The sequence below is a fragment of the Delphinapterus leucas genome, chromosome 11, assembly GCF_059928025.1.
Source record: "Delphinapterus leucas isolate spDelLeu-1000000601 "Yukka" chromosome 11, BTC_Dleu_Yukka2, whole genome shotgun sequence".
NCBI classification, from domain to species: domain Eukaryota; kingdom Metazoa; phylum Chordata; class Mammalia; order Artiodactyla; family Monodontidae; genus Delphinapterus; species Delphinapterus leucas.
Window position 1 is genome coordinate 3,412,587 of NC_143139.1, and position 17,656 is coordinate 3,430,242.

Genomic DNA, 17,656 nt, shown 5'->3' on the forward strand with positions numbered 1-17,656 from the left:
CCTTAAGCTCTCTAAGGAAGGGTTTATTTAGGGAAGGAGGTTGGAGCCATTGATTAGAACGAGTCTTTTCATTTTGATGTCGTGCATTGAAACCTACGGGACCTTATTATTACTGGAAGGTGAGTTGCTTCTTTAAAATAACAGCAACGACAAATAGGCCAATAGCTGACACGTGTATTATGTGCTTACTGTCTGCCAGGCCCTTCCCTAGGTGCACAAGACAGTTTAGACCTCACACTAATCCCACGAGTTAGGTGTAGCCTCATTTTACAGATGAAGAAATTGGAGCTTAGAAAAGTTAAGAAATTTGCCCCAAACTACGAAACAAGCGTGGAGGGGGAGCTTGGGTTTCATCCCAAGTCATCTTTTGGGGGTCTTCTGCCTTAATCACCATGATATACATTTCCCAAAGAATATGAATGCTTAGTTTTAAGGGCTGATTTTTATTATTCTAGAATTAATTCTGAAGTGGGATAGGGAACTAATATTTCTTTATGTGTTAGGCATTTTACATACATTATTTTATTTGTTATTTTACCCATTCTATTTCTTAATATACCCATTTGTTATTTTACTTGTTATTTTACCCATTTTCCTGATGAGAAAAGTGAGGTTTAGAGAGGTTAAGTGATTTGCCTAAGATCACACAGCTAGTTATTAACAGAGTTAGGAACTGAACTCAGTTCAGTTTGACTCCAAAGCCCAGGCTTACATACGATTGCCTTCCTGAAAATAGAAAATGTAATAGTCCTTGGGGTTGGACTCAGGTTGAAAACATCTTTCCTGGATCTTCTAGAAATTCTCTCTTCCTCTGTCGCCCCTCCAAGACCTCTCTTTAGCCCACACTCCCTGAAGCGTTTTTCGCTTGTATTGTCGGGCAGTCTTCTGCGCCAGCCAAACACACCCTGGAGCTTTGTTCCCGAAACCAGGGCTCCCGGACGGGGCACGTGGCAGGTCGCCTGTGGTGGGTAGAGAATGGCTTGCCCTGCTGTCCTCCGGCCCTTCCCGCGGCCCCGCGGCTCTCCCGCCGCAGCAGGCTGGCCAGGAGCAGCTGCGCGGAGCCGGCTCGCCAGCCTCCAGCCAGTCTGAGCCCCGCACTCTGAGCTCTCAGGCCTCCTGCTGCCTTTTCCTCCGTTCTCCTCAACCTCTCCTCCCAACTCGGTCTTAGTCTCTCCCCCTCCGGGCGAGGTGACCTGCCAAGTCACAGTTTTTCTTGTTTCTTCTTCCCAAGCCCAAGTCTGCAACACTTCCTAACCGTGGGATCTGCACGTGCGCAGCCACGGAACATCTCCAAGGGAACAGAGTTTCCTGCATGGACGGCGGGTCAGGCTGCAGCCTGGGCCCCGCCAGGCACGGGGAGTAGGCCTCGGGGGCCCGAGGCTGGGCAGGTCCGGGGCTGCGGCCTGGATAACCGGCCTGGAGACACCTCCCTGGCCCTCCATCCCAGCCTGGCGGGATCCTTCCTGTACAACCTCAGAACCTCTTGCCACAGCAACCCGCGCTTGGGGCTGTGATAATGAACAAAAAGGAACAGTGACCTTCAGACCAGAGGCCACTGGGTCTTCCTGGGAGGACTCTCCTCGCAGAGTCTGGGGCAGGTTTAGAAGAGGATAGGATTTGAGACGTTGCAAAGGAACAGCCAGGCTCCCCGAGGCACGTCCTCGGCCCGGGGCATCCTCGGAGTTTTGTGGCCTGTCCTCGGCTTCTCTCCTTTCATTCCCACCCTTTCTTTCTCCAGCTTCTGAAATAAATTCCAAGACCCCCTCTCCTTTCCCCATGATCATTTTTCCTGAGGTTTAAAGAAGCTCCCCTTGGTGTTTTCGACCTTGCCTATTTCCTTGCTGGCCCTGGCTCCTCCCTTGGGGTCTTCCTCTGTGCTTCCTGCCCCAGACACCCTGTCCCTGGTGGCAGCTCCTGCCTCCCTGATAGCCTGGGGATGGGGGTCCCTGTGGGCAGGAGGGGCAGAAGGTTAGAGACAGTCTCCCCCTGTCCTCACCCTCTTTCCCGCTCTGTCCTCATCCCTGCAGAAGAGGAGGGAGAGCAGGAGGAAAGAGTGCCCGGGTGGATGCCAGTTCTCGGGGGCTGGAAGGCAGGGATCCCCACATCTGACTGGTCATTAGGGTCGCCCAGGAAGCTTTGAAACAATACAGGTTTCCGGGTTCTCCTCTAGGCCTAGTTCAGGGTCTCACCCGGGGATGCTGGCTGAGGAGTCTGCGTTCTGATGCTGTCAGCTGGCACGGGTTCCCTCAGACGCACCGCAATGCCAAGGAGAGTGGGCATTTGGGGGGGTGAGTGGTGAGAGAGGAGGGAGGTAAGGGGTGGTCACGACGGTTAGGGGTGTGGGGAGGGAACAGGTAGGGGCCGGGGAGCTGTACACAGAAGCAGCTGAGGCTTTGGTGCCCGTGGGCCCTGCGAGCCCGATTTTAGTGGAAGGAGAGCTGGGGCCTGTTTGGGGGCTAACGAGGAGGGCGGACATGAGACAAGAAATGCGGACCCAAAAGTGTTAGGACACCAGCCTGGCGATGTCCGCGGCCACGGTTTGGTGCTCAGGTCCCCTGAAGGCAGGAGGTGCCCGGGGAGGGTCTGTGGCCGCAGGACCCCACCTCCTGTGGGTCTGCAGCGCCGCAAGTCCTGTTCTCCTTGATCTTCTTTCTCTCTGGGATGTTATTCTAGCTGTTAAATCTAAATCATAACATGCACAGGCTGGGCCAGCCAGCTGAGATAATAACAAGACCAGCCATACCCTATGTTTAGCTGGAGAGCTGTCTTCCCCCAGGGAGCACGAGGCTCTTTACAGATGGCTTCTGTTCGTCCTCTTGGCTCCTTGTGACCTGAGGCCCGCTCTTCCCGTTCTGCAGACGATGTTGAGGCGCGAGGGGCAAAGCTACGTGCCCGTGAAGGCACCGATGCAAAGGACCCACATCCCCGCAAAGCCTGTCGCTGGGATCCTTCCAATCTCGGCACACTGCCAGGGGGACCTGGGGTGGGAGGAAGTGGAGGTAGAGCCCTGGGCTTTGTTTCCATTATAGAAAAGACGGGCCAGGCCTCACTTGGTTCTAGAGCACCAGCTCGTCGGCCTCCATCGTGGGTCCTTTAGTCTTTCTCCAATGCTTGATGCCCGTGCCATCCTGGGGGTGCCCGAGAAACTCCGTCTAGGGGCCCGGGAAGTCGAGCGCATCAGAATAGCATGGCCGTGGGGCTGCCTGCGTGGGCTGAGGGCAGGGGTCTGCCACCCTTTGCCTGGCTTGGCTGTAGGCCTGTGTGGTCCCTGGACCCCAGACAGCCTGGCTCCCCTGAGGCACAGCTTTCTTGTCTTTTCCCTGCGTAGGTGTGGATGGACGCAGGCACCCAGATCTTCTTCTCCTTTGCCATCTGCCTAGGGTGCCTGACGGCCCTGGGCAGCTACAACAAGTACCACAACAACTGCTACAGGTGAGCCGGGGGCAGGGCCTGAGTGCCTATCAGGGCACTAGATCAGGGGAGATTTTGAGGGTGCACCAGCTCGTGGATTTCCCTACGCCCCACCTGCCTTCACGCCATTTTCCAACCCCCAGGGCTGCCAGGTGGTGAGAGGAGCCAGTGGCAGCACGGGCGAGGGATTGCTTCCCCCAGGACGGGACGGTGATGGGTGGCCGGGAACCCCCAGCAGGGCCCAGCCTGGGGCTAATGTAGAGGGCAGTGGGCACAGGTGTGCAAGCAACCCAGCTCGGGAGTGACATCATACAGAGCCTGGTCCCGTGTGCTCTGTACCTGCGCCCCAGCAAACACTGAATCCCCTCCCTGTGGTTCCCTCGGGCCCACCTGGCTCATGTCAGAGAATTTAAGCCAATTTTAGTATTAGCTAAACAAAATCACATCATGCATTTCAAAATTGAATTTAGGTGAGTACAGAGCACCTGTTGCTTGGGTTCTCCGTGCCCCTCTCCTCTCCATTAACGTACCGGCATGCGCGGGGTCACAGGGGTAGTGTCCCAGGAGGCGCAGTGGCAGCGTGACGGGAAAGGGGAGCTGTGTGGCCATGGGTAATGTTTAGATTCTGTTACTTCCTTAGGGTCTCATTCTTGCAGGATGACCGTGGGTTTAGTCCAAGTCTGAGCCCATGGAGTTGGGGGGACAGAACCAGCCCCTTGGGTTCCCTCTGCCCCTGCCAGGCCGGCGGCGTCACCTGGGGTTCCTGCGTCCCGGCCTGAGGCACTGGCTGCCCCTCTGACCCTCCTGTCCCCACCTCCCCGCCCCGCCTGCAGGGACTGCATCGCCCTCTGCTTCCTCAACAGCGGCACCAGCTTCGTGGCCGGGTTTGCCATCTTCTCCATCCTGGGCTTCATGTCCCAGGAGCAGGGGGTGCCCATCTCTGAGGTGGCCGAGTCAGGTGGGTGGTGTTTTGGGGGGTGGGGTGGGGCTAAGACAGGGGACTCTGTGAGCTTTGTTTGAACCTTCACCAGCCCGCCTGGATCTGCAGGCATTCCTATTGTCACCTACACTGTGGGTGACCTCTCAGTGGCTGCGTCCCAGGGAGACCTGGGATGGACTTAAACAGCAATTCCAGCTTCTAAAGGCGAACGGGTGTGCAGGGAACACTGTCCCCCGCACCCTGGCCTCCAGCTCCTCGCCCTGGAAGCAACCAGTGTTACCAGGTTCATGGTTTTACTTCCAGAAATAGTTTAGGCTTTTATGAGAAAAAGAATACACACACATCTGTACGTACACATTCAAACACACGTCCGTATTGCTGTTTCTGTCTCTTACACCTCGTAACAACCAAGTGATAACGTGCTCTATACATTGTTCTGCATCCTGCCGTGTCTCGTTCCCCTTAACGTGTGTCTCAGAGGTAAGTTAACTCCCGGCACGTGGAGTTTCCTCCTTTAAGTGCCTGCCTTCCCCCCACGCGGTGCTGCTCTTGCTTTTAAATAAAATCACAGACGGATCCCCCATCTGGGTAAGCGGCCGGTGTTTGCCTTGCTCGCCGCCCACGCCTGTGGACCACCCACTTGCACCTGTAACAAGATGATTTTGATCGTGGGGTTCACAAGCTCCTCCCGTCACACAGGGTGCCGAGCAACGGGAAACTGACATCGCTGGTTCTTATTAAAAACGATCGTGTTTCTCTTTTACGAAGCACAGCTCTGTGCCAGGCTTGGTGCCATGTGTTCGCTGGTGCGTGGGGCTGGTCCCAGCAGCGTGGGAGACTGGCGGAGGAGCTGACCACTGTCCCGGGTCCCTCGGTCATACCCTTCCTTTCAAAGGAAGCTTCCTATCGAGGACCCCCGGCGCTGGCATGTGACCTGTTCCTGCCGTTTGAGCCAGCTGAGGGCAACAGTGTGTCTGAGAGGATGTGTGTCGTGGGTATTCTGAAACTCGCGCCAGCTCACTTGCTGTAGGGTGACAGAAAAGGCTCGGGGAGCAGAGGTGGCCGGCGGTGGCCCCAGACCCAATCTAGTCTTGGAGGTATTTTCTTTGGAACTTTACTGAGACCACACAGCACTTGCCTTAAGGGGGCGATGGCTCCAGGTCCGTCAGGCCCCGCCGCGCCCTCCTTTTACACTGGGGCGGCTTCACAAGCGTCCGCGGCCTGCCTGGCCCCCAAGCTCTTTGTAAGTTTGAAAGCTCTGGTTTGGGGGCAATAGATCTGGAGAGTGAACCCTCAGGATGTGAGGTAGAACTTACAGAAATGCAGGTGACGGACCCCCTTCCTCTTCTCTTTGCAATATCCTGTAGAATACTCACAGCCTTTAGGTTCTGTTGCTGCCAGTGAGAAAACAGTGGGCGATGCCTTGGAGACTGGGGACCGGGTCAGGGTTGGGTGGCTTCTCCTGGGTGGGGACGGTGCAGGGGGGTAGCTCTGGGGCTTCCGCTGTCCCGTGTCCCACACTGGGAAGCCCACCTTGGGGTGGCACTGGGCCGTGTCCCTCTCTCCCCGCCGCAGGCCCTGGTCTGGCCTTCATCGCCTACCCCCGGGCTGTGGTGATGCTGCCTTTCTCACCCCTCTGGGCCTGCTGCTTCTTCTTCATGGTCGTCCTCCTGGGACTGGATAGCCAGGTATTGAGAGGTGGCCGCTCAGAGCCCGAGGGACGGTGGTGTGTGTGGGCTGGGGGCAGTGAGCAGCGAACAGCTGGGGGCTGGGCGAGTGTCAGGTGCGGATGCCCTGCCCGGGAACAAAGGGAGCTTTGGAGGGTGGGTCCGCTCCGGGGCTGTCAGGAGGCTGGCAGGGCTGCCCCGGGAGCGAGGCGCCAGCTGGTTGATGGAGCTTCTCGTGAGGGCGCTTGCCCTCCAATTCTTCGCCCTCTCGTCCAGTTTGTGTGCGTGGAAAGCCTGGTGACGGCGCTGGTGGACATGTACCCCGGTGTATTCCGCAAGAAGAACCGGAGGGAGGTCCTCATCCTGGGGGTGTCTGTCACCTCCTTCCTCGTCGGGCTTGTCATGCTCACAGAGGTGAGGGGCTGGGCGGCTTGCAGGTGGGGCCCGGCGAGTAGGAGAGCCCAGGTGGGTGACTGCCACCTGGCAGGGGGGGCAGGCTGCTGTAGTTTCAGGTCACCGCCTTCTGGGCTTCGGGGCCCGGGGGCCCTGGCCCTTTCCCACCCCAGGAAACACTGACCACCTGGCTCTGGGCGTGGCTGAGGGGTGCTTTGGCTCCACGGAAGCTGAGAGGTATAGAAATTTTGGGCTGGGAAAAATCGCCTCTCCAGCAAGATCCCATGAGTTCCCAGGCAGCTGACCCACGTTCCAGGGACAGACTTCAAAGGCAGAAAGGGAACCCTGGGGTGGGTGACATTCTGAGTGATGTCTCAGGGGAGGAGGGAGATGGAGCTCGTCAGCTTGATGACACCCATGGCGGCCCCTATCCTGACCCTCTGCCAAAAATGCACGCTGTCCTGGACTTTTGGGTCAACCCCTGCGTGTTCTCAGGGATGAGCTAACAATGGCTCTTTCATGCATCTTCCTTCCAAAAACAATAATCAAACATTATTATTGTCCCATGTCTGCCGAGTGCTTTACAGCTTACAAACTACACTGTCCCTTAATCTCTGACTCCTGTGACCCTCCCCACCTCTGCTCCGTGCCCCGAGGGTGCCTGTTTCCTCTGGCTAAAGTTCTGTCTCTCTCCTCCCCCCGGGCAGGGCGGTATGTACGTGTTTCAGCTCTTTGACTACTACGCAGCCAGTGGCATGTGTCTCCTGTTCGTGGCCATCTTTGAGTCCCTCTGTGTGGCGTGGGCCTACGGTGAGTGACTCTTCCTGTGGTCCTTCCCAGGGCCCTCGGACAAAAAAGAGACCTCACTGCTCACACCCACCTTCTCCTCAGACTTCTCTCCCTCCCAACCTCAAACATCTCAAGAATCCTACCTACATTGCTACCATTGGAAAAGCCCTCCAGAGGCGGCCTTGTCCACCCTCCTGGTGATGGCTGCTCCCGGGCCACCCAGGTGGGCCCGTGTCCCATCCTACCCAGAGCTTTTCAGCCTTTAACAACCTTGATCATCAGAAAGTTCCTGCCTTTGCCTAAGCCAAGTTCTTCCCACTGCTGTTTATGCCTACGAATTCCATCCAGGGAAGGGTCTGCTCCCAGCAGGGATTGGAGAAGACAGCCACGATGTCTTTTACACACTGTCCTTGCCCTTCCTGGTTGGTGTGGTCCCCATCCTGATGCTTTGGATGCTAAAGGATGTCCTTTCTCCCCCTTCCTTCTTCGTGGCAGGTGCCGGGCGCTTCTATGACAACATTGAAGACATGATTGGGTACAGGCCGTGGCCCCTTATCAAATACTGTTGGCTCTTCCTCACACCGGCTGTGTGCACAGTAAGATAACCTCCGGGGGGCTTCCCTGGTGGCGCAGTGGTTGAGAGTCCGCCTGCTGATGCAGGGGACATGGGTTCGTGCCCCGGTCCGGGAAGATCCCACATGCCGCGGAGCGGCTGGGCCCGTGAGCCATGGCCGCTGAGCCTGCGCGTCCGGAGCCTGTGCTCCGCAGTGGGAGAGGCCACAACAGTGAGAGGCCCGCGTACCGCAAAAAAAAAAAACAGAAAAACGATGACCTCCGGGAGGAAAGCCAGATGAAGGGAGAGAGATGGTAGAGCAGAAGGGTAGACGGGCCATAGCCCTAGAAGGTACTTATCCGTGGGCATTGAAAATCATTTAAAAGTTTCATTCATCCTCCTGTTGGGTTCTAGAAAATGCCAGCAGGATAGATTCTTCCTTTCCGTTTCACAGAAGGATAAACAGGGCCAGGGCTGTCGGACTCCGCCCCACAGTGTGAGTCTAATGCGGCAGGTGCATCGGGCTGCTGAGAACAATACCGATAAGCACCGAGATAACGTGCAGTTCCAGAGCACTTATCCTGCCGGGTACCAAATGCTTTACGCGTTTAACCCGGTCAATCCTCACAAGAACCCCACGAAGTAAGAATTACCATTGTATTCACTTTTCAGGTGAAACGGAAGCCCCAGAGGTTAAGCAGTTCACCCGAGCTGGAAGGTGGCCGAGAGCTGGGGCTCAAGCGCAGGCAGCTTGGCTCCGGAGTCTGGGCCTGAGCCACTGAGCACTGCCGCTCTGGCTTTACCTGTGTCAGCAGCACCCACTGTGTGCCAAGTACGATGAGGCCGGGGCGACCCAGGCGTGAGCCCTGCCCTCCAGGTGCTCACGGCCAGGCACAGAGCCATGTCCCAGTTGAGGATGCCCAGGGGCACAGGGACCCTGGAGGGACGGGGTGGGCGCCCCGGAAGTACCTCCTGGGGGTGTGGACTTGGAGCAGATGTGGATGGAGTTCGGAGGCAGGTTGGCCCAGCTGGTCGGGGGGACCCATGCTCCCCCAGCCGCGTCTCTTCTACTCTCACCCTCAGGCCACCTTCCTGTCCTCCCTGATCAAGTACACCCCACTGACCTACAACAAGAAGTACCTGTACCCGTGGTGGGGCGATGCCCTGGGCTGGCTCCTGGCTCTCTCCTCCATGATCTGCATTCCCGCCTGGAGCTGCTACAAACTCAGCACCCTCAAGGGCTCTTTCAGAGAGGTAGGGAGCTGGTGGGGAGGAAAGCAGTCAGAGGATGAACTGGGGTCCCCTTGTTGGCAGGTGGCTGCCTGCCTGGGTAGAAGCTGGCACACAGGAGGGCCAGGGTCCCTGGTGTGGGGTCAGAGGGACAGAGGGAGTGCTGAGCAGTCTCAGGAAGAGACAGGATGCCTCCAAGACACTGCTGTGGTAAGGGTGTTGGCACCTGGAGAGCAGGTTTGGCACCTCTGGGGAGGCAGCGATGAGGGACGCTGGCAGACTTGCCCCCTCTCCGGCTCATGACGGACCCCTCCACTCTGCTTGCAGAGAGTTCGCCAGCTCATGTGCCCAGCTGAGGACCTGCCCCAGTGGGCCCGAGCGGAACCCTCTGCCCCGGCTACGCCCAGGACGTCGGAACTGGAGTCTCACTGCTAGGGGGCAGGCCCTGGGACAAGGGGCCAGTGAGCCTGGCTGTGGGGACAGTTGCAGAAGGAAGGCACAGAAGCAGCCCTGCTGTGCTTCTCTGCCCCACACCACCCGGGGTAGACAAGATAAGAGGGGACATGCTGGAATCCACCTCTGAGCTGGGCATCTCCCACCCCAACTTCCCTGCTCCAGGGGTGGCTGGACAGGTGTGAAGGGCCAGGATCAAGAGCGTCCCCTTTGAGAGGGGCCTTGGGAGGTGGGGTGAGGCTGCAGGCGGGGGCGGGGCGGGAGAGGTCTGTTTGGCGCCCTTCATTCCATTAAATCCACGTTCTTCCCACCAGCTGCGAGCAGTTCCGCTTGGTTTCTGCCCCACCCCACCCCCGCCTTGCTGCCTTGCCCACCTCCTCACTTTAAAGTGGGGCTTTTAGGGACTTCCCTGGTGGCGCAGTGGTTAAGAGTCCGCCTGCCAATGCAGGGGACACGGCTTCGAGCCCTGGTCCGGGAAGATCCCACATGCCGCGGAGCAACTAAGCCCGTGCACCGCAACTACTGAGCCTGCGCTCTAGAAACCGCGAGCCACAACTACTGAGCCTGTGCTCTAGACCCTGTGAGCCACAACTACTGAGCCCTCGTGCCACAACTACTGAAGCCCGCGCGCCTAGAGCCCGTGCTCAGCAACAAGAGAAGCCACCGCAATGAGAAGCCCGTGCACCACAGCAAAGAGTAGCCCCCGCTCGCCACAACTAGAGAAAGCCCGTGCGCAGCAACGAAGACCCAACGCAGCCAAAAATAAATAAATCAGTTAATTAAAAAAAAATAAAAGGCGATGGAGGGGAGAAGGAGGAGGCACCTGAGCCCCCGCTGGAGGAAGGAGGAGGAGAGCGGCTGGGCTTCTTCCTGCCCGATTTCCCCTGCCGTCTCCTTGCGTTGACCTCGCCTGTGCAAACTCTGTGCGCCCGCCAGGGGCTTGGTGTCAGGGGTACGAGAGCGGGACAGCAGGGACCGCGGGCGGAGCAGGGCACTACCCGGCTCGGCCAGAAGAGGGAGCCGCTGCCTCGGGACCACCACGCTGCTCCGCTCGGAAGGAGCATGGATAGATGCGGATGCGGCAGCCCCGGCGCGGCCACGATGGCGGCGCACTGCGGGGACCTCCGCTCGGCTGCGGGGCCTGAGCGCGCAGATGCGCCCAGAGAGGAGCCAGGTGGGAGGCAGAGCCTGTGCGACGTCGGGGTCAGCGGGTCTGGCCTTGGCGTCCGCCCCCCCCCTCGCCCCCGGCTCCCACAGGCGTGCGCCGCAGCCTGGCTCTGGGCAGCTGCCGGGAGCTGGAGCGGGCGCGTGTGTCCGGGGCCCACGGGGGAGCGGGGACACACAGCAGCCCTTCCCCCCAAATGTCTTCCTGTGTCCCCACCTCTGTTCATGTAGCTCTTCTTCCCGAGCTGTTCCTGGGAGGTGCAGGGCATTTCCTGGGCGATTTTCTTACGAGTCAGCTAGTGGGAAAATGCACCGAAGTCTTCAGGTTTTGATTCTTCGCCGTTGGGAGAGTTTATTAAAATCGGTGACAGCAGCCCTGCTGTGTGTTGGCCTTGGTGGTTCCTTCCTGGACAGTGGCTGGGCACCCCCCAGTGTGCCAGTAGCAAGGCAGTCCTAAGATGGAAGAAATAAGTCTGCTAGAGAAATGTGTGGGCCTCGAGGTCCCACACCTGGCGTCTCCACCCATCTGAGGACATTTCCAGGACACCTACTGCATGGTGCTGTGCTCAGGATTCACGAGGAGCAAAAATAGATACATCTCTTGAAGGACAAAGGATGACAAACGCTATGGAAGAAAAGCAAGGTCTCAGAAAGAATAAGTGGGCGTGGGAAGGATCCTGAGGGTCTAGGGTTGGGGGTCTGGGAAGGCTGTTCTGAGGCAGAGGTATGTCTCTCTCTCCATCCTAGCAAAGTTGCAGGGATCTGCTAGGCCCAGGGAGGGGGGTGAGCAGTTCAGTCACGGTGGTTTGAACCCTATTTCGGAGCTTCGTTGGCGGCGTGATACAGTGTGAAAGTGACCCGCTGGCACCGGGATCAGGAGATACAGCTTCTAGTCGTCACCGGCCTCGGACCTGCTGTGTTTCTTGGTGGAATTCAGGTCTTCTTTTTTTGCAGATGGAGGTAATACTGGGCACCCCGCCCACACACGGGTTTGTTGTAGGGCTGGATGGGGTCATGGGTGTGAGAGCCCAACGGTGAGGTCATGAGACCAGTGAGGGGATGGCTGATCGGGAGCTGCTCTAAAAGCCAGGGGTCACGTCAGGGAACGGCAGCAGAAATACCCAGACGTGGCTTTACCCCCTCGAAGGGGTAGTGGGGGCAGGGCCGCTTTCTGTCCCCTTTACTGGAGCTCTGCCTGGAAGGGCAGATTCAGATCCTGCAGGTCCCAGAGGAAGAAGACAGAAAAGGAAGGGGAGCCCTTTGTCTAGAGGCCACACCTGTCAGAGAAGAAGACCTTAGGACACATCATTTAGCTTCTGTTCACCCGAATTTCCTCATCTGTAAAATGGGCTAACAACATTTCAAGGTTCTTGTGAGGCAGGCATAGAGCCTCAGTTCAAGTGATAGCTGGAAGGAGAGAGGAGCGCAGCGGTACCCGGAGAGTTAGGACTGGAGCCTGTGGAGATTGGGGAGCCATGGAGGGGGCACTGAACCCGTCAGGCTGCCGTGGAGCCTCAGACCTCAGCCCGTGCTCAGATCACACCCAGGTCTCAGATCCACACACGTGCACACACACAGTCCCTCACTCCCCTCAGATGAACGTGCATAGACCCAGACACCACAGTCTGCCAGGCGTACCCTTTTACGGAGGCTGGCAGGCCTGGTTTAGGTCTATGTGCTCTGTGACCTTGGGCAAGTTCATCGCTCCGATCCTTAATTTGCTCCTCTATAAAATGGGAATAGTAGTATTTACATCATTGTGTTGTTAGAGTCCAGTGGAGGGTGTAGGAACAGCTGCCTTGGGGACATATTTCAAGCAAATCCACCCTATTTTCCATGATTCCACCCTCCCCCCACCCCTGCATTGGGCTGTCAATGAAACAGAAAAGCCCAGAAAGAGCTCAGCGACATCCTTGCTTCCCCTGGATTCCCCAGCCGCAGGCATCAGGTTGCATTAGGCCCCAAAAAGAAGGCTACACATTTATTAACTAAGCATTTTTGCTAGGAGGCAAGAGAGAGGCGGAGCTAAAAGAACCTGCGTCCTGTGGCCTGGGAGTCTTGCTCAGCACCAGCAGTTTTGTCCAACAAAAGCAAGACATGAGTCCTTCCAAGCCCTAGTCTATCCCCTGTTTTTGGGAGAGCAATGCCCTTTCAGAAGAGGGAAGACTGAAATCAAAATTTCCCTCAAGTTGCATCCATCCATCCATCCATCCTTCCTTCCTTCCTTCTATCCATCCTTCCATCCCTCCATCCCTCCATCCCTCCATCATCCATCCAAATGCCTACTCTGAGCCAGCACTATATTAAATGCTAGAGGCAGAAACAAAGAATTATGAAAAGTGACCCCTGCCCTCTAGATACTCCTGGTCTGGGAAACAGTTTGCTGCAGTGGAACAAGCAAAGATTTTTGGAGCCAAGAGGCCCAGCTTCAAATCCCAGCTCCCTCATTTACCACCAGTAAATGAAGCCTTAGGACACATCATTTAGCTTCTATTTGCCCCAGTTTTCTCATCTGTAAAATGGGCTAATAATTCCTACATTTCAAGGTTCTTGTGAGGACAAAATGGTGTGACATGTAAAGCACCTAGGCTGAGTTAGGTGCTTAGGAACTAGGCTCCTTCTACGCCAGGCCTTCTAAAAGTATGCACGGGTTAGAAGATGACTGTGGTGAGGAGAACATTCGACGGGTTTCACTGCAGCAAGATAACGGATTCATTATTTCATCTTGACTCTGGGCCCTCCCCAGTATGGAAACAGGCCGGTCTTAGGCAGGCTTTCCAGGTAACTTAGGGAGCCCTACCTGTTGTAAAATGGGGTCTCCTGCCCCCAAGAGTTCACCAGTTGTTCTGAATGCCCAGTGGGGGCTGAAGCTGCGGGGTTGGGTGGGCTTGAGTGAGGGAGTTCGGGTGTTAGAGGGAGGCGAGGTCAAACACGGCAGCTCTTCTCTCGTGAGGTGGAGGGGAGGTGACATGTGTATCCCCAGGTCCTCGCAGAAAAGCCCCACACACTGTAGGCGTGAAGTAACATTTTTGACTGAATGACAGAGCTAGGAAATTCACCCTCTGCCCAGCCTGGTTTTCCTCCCTCTGGCGCCCCTTCCCGGAGAGGCTGGGTCTTCTGTTCTGAGTGACTGCAGCCAGGTAATCACACGGACTTTGGTACCCCTCTGCAGCGAGCTGTACAGTTGACACACGGTGGGGACAGGGACAGGGCATTGCAGCAACTCAATCACTCCATGCCCGCCGAGCACAGGGGAAACAGAGTGTGAATTCGGCCGGGACCACAGCCCTTCTCCGCCCCAGCCTGCCTGGCTTGCTGGATTGTTCTGGTAGTCTCTCCACGGGGAGCCTCAGGGAGATGCTGAGAGGGGCCTGAGACACTGAGTGGGGGGTGCTCGATGGAAAACTACAGACTGAGACTCGCGCTTCACACCCCAGCCCTGCGGGGAAGTTCTAGGACACACAGGGGAGGAACAGGCAAAGGGAAATTTCCCTTTCTCCTCACAGCTTCTCCTCCCCCCACCACCTGGGCCCGAAGAAGCGTCTTTATTATCCGGAAGGGGGCACTGTCTGTCCTGAGTGAATGGCCCCGGACGGTCCTGTATGAGCACCGTGAGGACATCTCAGAAACAGCGATGAGGACCCCGTTCTGGAGAAGCTCACCGGGCACGTAGTGGGGACACAGATATTTATTCAACAAGTACCAGTTCACCACTGATGGCCATCAGGCAATCAGACAAGTCCCAGCTGTGTGCTGAGTGCCCAGAGGTCCCCAGAGCATCGTCACTGCTGCCTGGGACACTCCAGCATCCCAGCCCCTGCTTCCAGACGACCCTTCAGCAAACATCACCAAGTGCCCTGAAGCACCGACAACACGCTAAGCAGTCTCCCAGATTGCCTTTCGCCCTCCCAGCATCTCTGTGAAGTAGGTGTTGTCACGCACCCTTGATGGGTCGATAGACAGAGGCTCAGATGCTTGTCTGGCCGACAGACAAAGGAGGCGTCAAACCCAGGCCTGTCTACCTGCAAACCTGAGGTGTTCTTGAGGTGTGTTCTGGCACCTTCTCTAGGAAAATCCCAAGGAAGAGGGTTGTGGCTGTGAAGGTCCAGAGCCTTGCTTTGAAACCACAGAGGGCAGGTACTTGTGGAAAAGTCCAGCAGTGATTCACCTCCTCCCACCCCCTCGTCAGCGAGGCCAGTTCCCCTCCCGAGATCTCAGCTTCCAGCCTGGCTGTTGGTGGTGCCCATCCTACCGCCCCGGTGAGAGAGGGCTGTGCCCACCGGAGGAAAAGGAGCCAGCGCCAGAGGGGGCACGGTGAGATGGGCGGGGAGGGACAAGGGGCAAAGGTGGGGAGACGAGGTGGGCGTGAGTCTCCGAGCCCAGCTCTGGGGGGTCGTCTTGGGACAGCGCCCGCCCATGGGGGAGCTCTGGCCGGGAGGGAGGTGGGGAGGGGCTGGGGACAGAGGACTTGACTTCCTGAGCTTGGGTGTTGTAATCCTGGCTCACAAACTTTTGGCCTCAGTCCCTCCTGCTGCTGTGGTATTTCTCTGCCCCTCCACTTCCCAGTACACCAGCTCACACTCGAGTGTGCCCAGACACACACACACACACACACACGAGTCGCTTTCTGTCTGGGGGTCCCAGGACCACGACTGGATGGGATTCTGAGCTGGGAGGCAGAGAAGGAGCGAAGGTGGGGGACAGTTTCCCTTTCAGGTCGGGTCTCCTAGCGGCTTCCCTGGGACTCTGTTGGGGCCTCGAGGCTTGCGGGACCCGGGGAGCCAGACGGGAGGAGGTGAGCTCCTCGCAGAGGGTGCGGGGTGGGTGGGTGGGGCGACACCTGGGAGGGGGACTGGGTGGCAGTGTGTGTCCGTGCCGTGAGCGGGGCCAGAGGGAAGTCTGGTGTTGGGGAATCCTGGGACAAGGGGGTCACCCCAGCTCCTCTGCAGCATCTGAGCTGCTCAGGGACAAGCCTGGCTGGCGGAAAGTCCTGAGACGGGGAGGGGGCTGGCTCCAGGGAGCGGGGGAGAGAGGAGCGACCCGGGCCAGAGAGCGAGAGGAGGGGGAGACAGACGGTGCCCCGCAGCTGGGAAGGAAGCGGCCAGCAGAGGGGCCAGACCCGTCAGCCTCCCCGTGGGCTCCACACCGGGGTGCGGACGGCAGGGCGGCCTGTGCCCCGGGGGGCATCGGAGGTGCGGGCGGCCCACGGGGTGTGAAGGACTCGACGGGGGTCATGTTTTGGTGTTGTGCACACAGGTATGTGTGTGCAAGGGGACGTGACGGGAGCGGCAACAGTGTGTGTGCTGAACGGGGAGCTGGTATGTGGGTGTGGGCTGAAGTGGGGCTGGGACGTCCAGGGCCTGGGCCGCTGCCCCCGGGGACGCGTGGAGGGCAGCAGCATTTCCACCTGTTTCCGCTCCTCCGCCTACCTGCCCAGACCCTGAAAACAGTGAATTTGGGGCTTGTCAGCCTCCTGAAGGTTTCCTCTGCTTCTGGAGAGCACTGGCGTGTGGTGAGGTCCAGGCTGCCCCACACCCTGCCCCAGCTTAGCAGAGCAGATGGGCAGCAGGGCAGCTGGTGCTAGGGGTTGGAGAGGTGAGAGAGCTGGCGTGAACCCTCGGGACAGTGGAGACTTCTGAAAGTCATCGTGACTGAGGATAGCACTGTGTTTAAGTATTCCTGGCAAACGGGCCGGGGGTAGAAGGGCACAGTAGAGGGGGGCAGGGAGGGGGGCAGGAGGGTGGGGTGCTCTCCTTTGGCCTTCAACCCCCAAAAGGAGAGCTCAGTACAGCTTTTATGTCTAACGTCCCCCTGGAAAGTTCTTCCTTGAGTCTAACTTGAGTCCCGCTTGCTGTAAGGTAAGCCTGTTTCCCCTTGACTTGCCATGGCCCTGGGCCAGCTTTCCTTTTCACATGCTCTTGCTTTCATTCTGCCATTCCGGTTTTTCACTCTTACCCATAAATCATGCTCCTCTCAACAGCCTTTTTGAAAAAGAACAAACTTGTCACGTGAAGATCAGCTCATCTGCGTTCTCTTCTCCCAAATCCTGCGCCCACCCTGGGCTCTGGGCTTTGCTTCCTCAGCCTGTGTTCCCCTCTGGCTTTCCCTTCATTTACTCCTTTCCCAGGTGGGTCTCCCCCACTCCAGCTGTTGAGGACAACTTGGCCCTGAAACAGCTGCCTCTGGTCTGGGGACAGTGAGGCTTGTCTCCTGGCCACCCCATTGGTGACCCTATGCTCGGGCCCCGAGCTGGGCTACGCGATGGCTTGGCGAGCAAAGGCAGTATCTCTCCTTGTCTTTTATGGATCTCATGCGTATGCCCTGCCCTCCCAACACCACAGTTGAGTAGGGGTCATTCTCTCTTTCAGGGAGACTTAAAGCCCAGAGAGGAGGTGTGATTTGCCTAAGGTCACACAGCAACGTGGCCGCTCAGCTCCCCAGTTACTGCACTGGTAAGTTTGTTCAAACCATTCAAAAATAGTTTACTGAGCACCTGGGGGTGTCAGGGCCTGTTCCCTAATCTCTCTGGGCTTCATTTCCTCATTTATAAAACGGAGTTAATAGTCATTCTTCAAATATTTTTATGAAGATGAAACAATAATGCATGTAAGGATGTGTATGTTTTCAGCACAGTGCTGACTCAAATGTCAACTTCTTTTTTTTTTTTAAGGCTTTTACTTCAAAGGACAGGGACACGGACTGGTATGCTGTTTCAGTCCTCCCTTTTCTCTGATACCCCTCAATCTTGAGGGGAACAGGTGTTGGACAAGAAATGGAGTCAAGTTTTTTGTTGTTGTTATTGTTATTGTTTGGGGTTTTTTGGCCGTGCTGTGCAGCATGCGGGATCTTAGTTCCCCAGCCAGGGATCGAACCCGTGCCCCCTGCAGTGGAAGCGTGGAGTCTTAACCTCTGGACCACCAGGGAAGTCCCCCGTTAACTTCTACTATTACTAGCCAGGTCTGGACCAGACCTTGGGTCTCCTGTTTGATGCTTCTTCACCCATGTTTTTGAGTCCATTCATTCATTGGATAATGATTCAGGGGCCAGTCCTCAGAG

At 57.2% G+C, this 17,656-nt stretch overlaps 1 protein-coding gene across 7 annotated transcripts in view; it reads left to right on the forward strand.

Annotated features, from left to right (window-relative positions):
* Nucleotides 1-17,042, forward strand: part of SLC6A13 (solute carrier family 6 member 13) — a 40,722-nt gene extending 23,680 nt beyond the window's left edge. For 3 of the 7 annotated variants that reach the window (XM_022577264.2, XM_030761831.2, XM_022577269.2), the window contains 7 exons: nucleotides 3,329-3,432; nucleotides 4,245-4,369; nucleotides 5,927-6,432; nucleotides 7,119-7,221; nucleotides 7,696-7,796; nucleotides 8,837-9,007; nucleotides 9,311-17,042. In XM_022577264.2, coding sequence (XP_022432972.1) covers nucleotides 3,329-3,432; nucleotides 4,245-4,369; nucleotides 5,927-6,432; nucleotides 7,119-7,221; nucleotides 7,696-7,796; nucleotides 8,837-9,007; nucleotides 9,311-9,418 — 1,218 coding nt within the window. In that variant the 3' untranslated portion in view covers nucleotides 9,419-17,042. Of the gene's footprint in view, nucleotides 1-3,328; nucleotides 3,433-4,244; nucleotides 4,370-5,926; nucleotides 6,433-7,118; nucleotides 7,222-7,695; nucleotides 7,797-8,425; nucleotides 9,008-9,310 lie in introns of those variants that run through there. The other 4 variants (XM_022577267.2, XR_002645093.2, XM_022577263.2 and 1 more) reach the window with 4 other exon arrangements.
* Nucleotides 17,043-17,656: the final 614 nt, after the last annotated feature.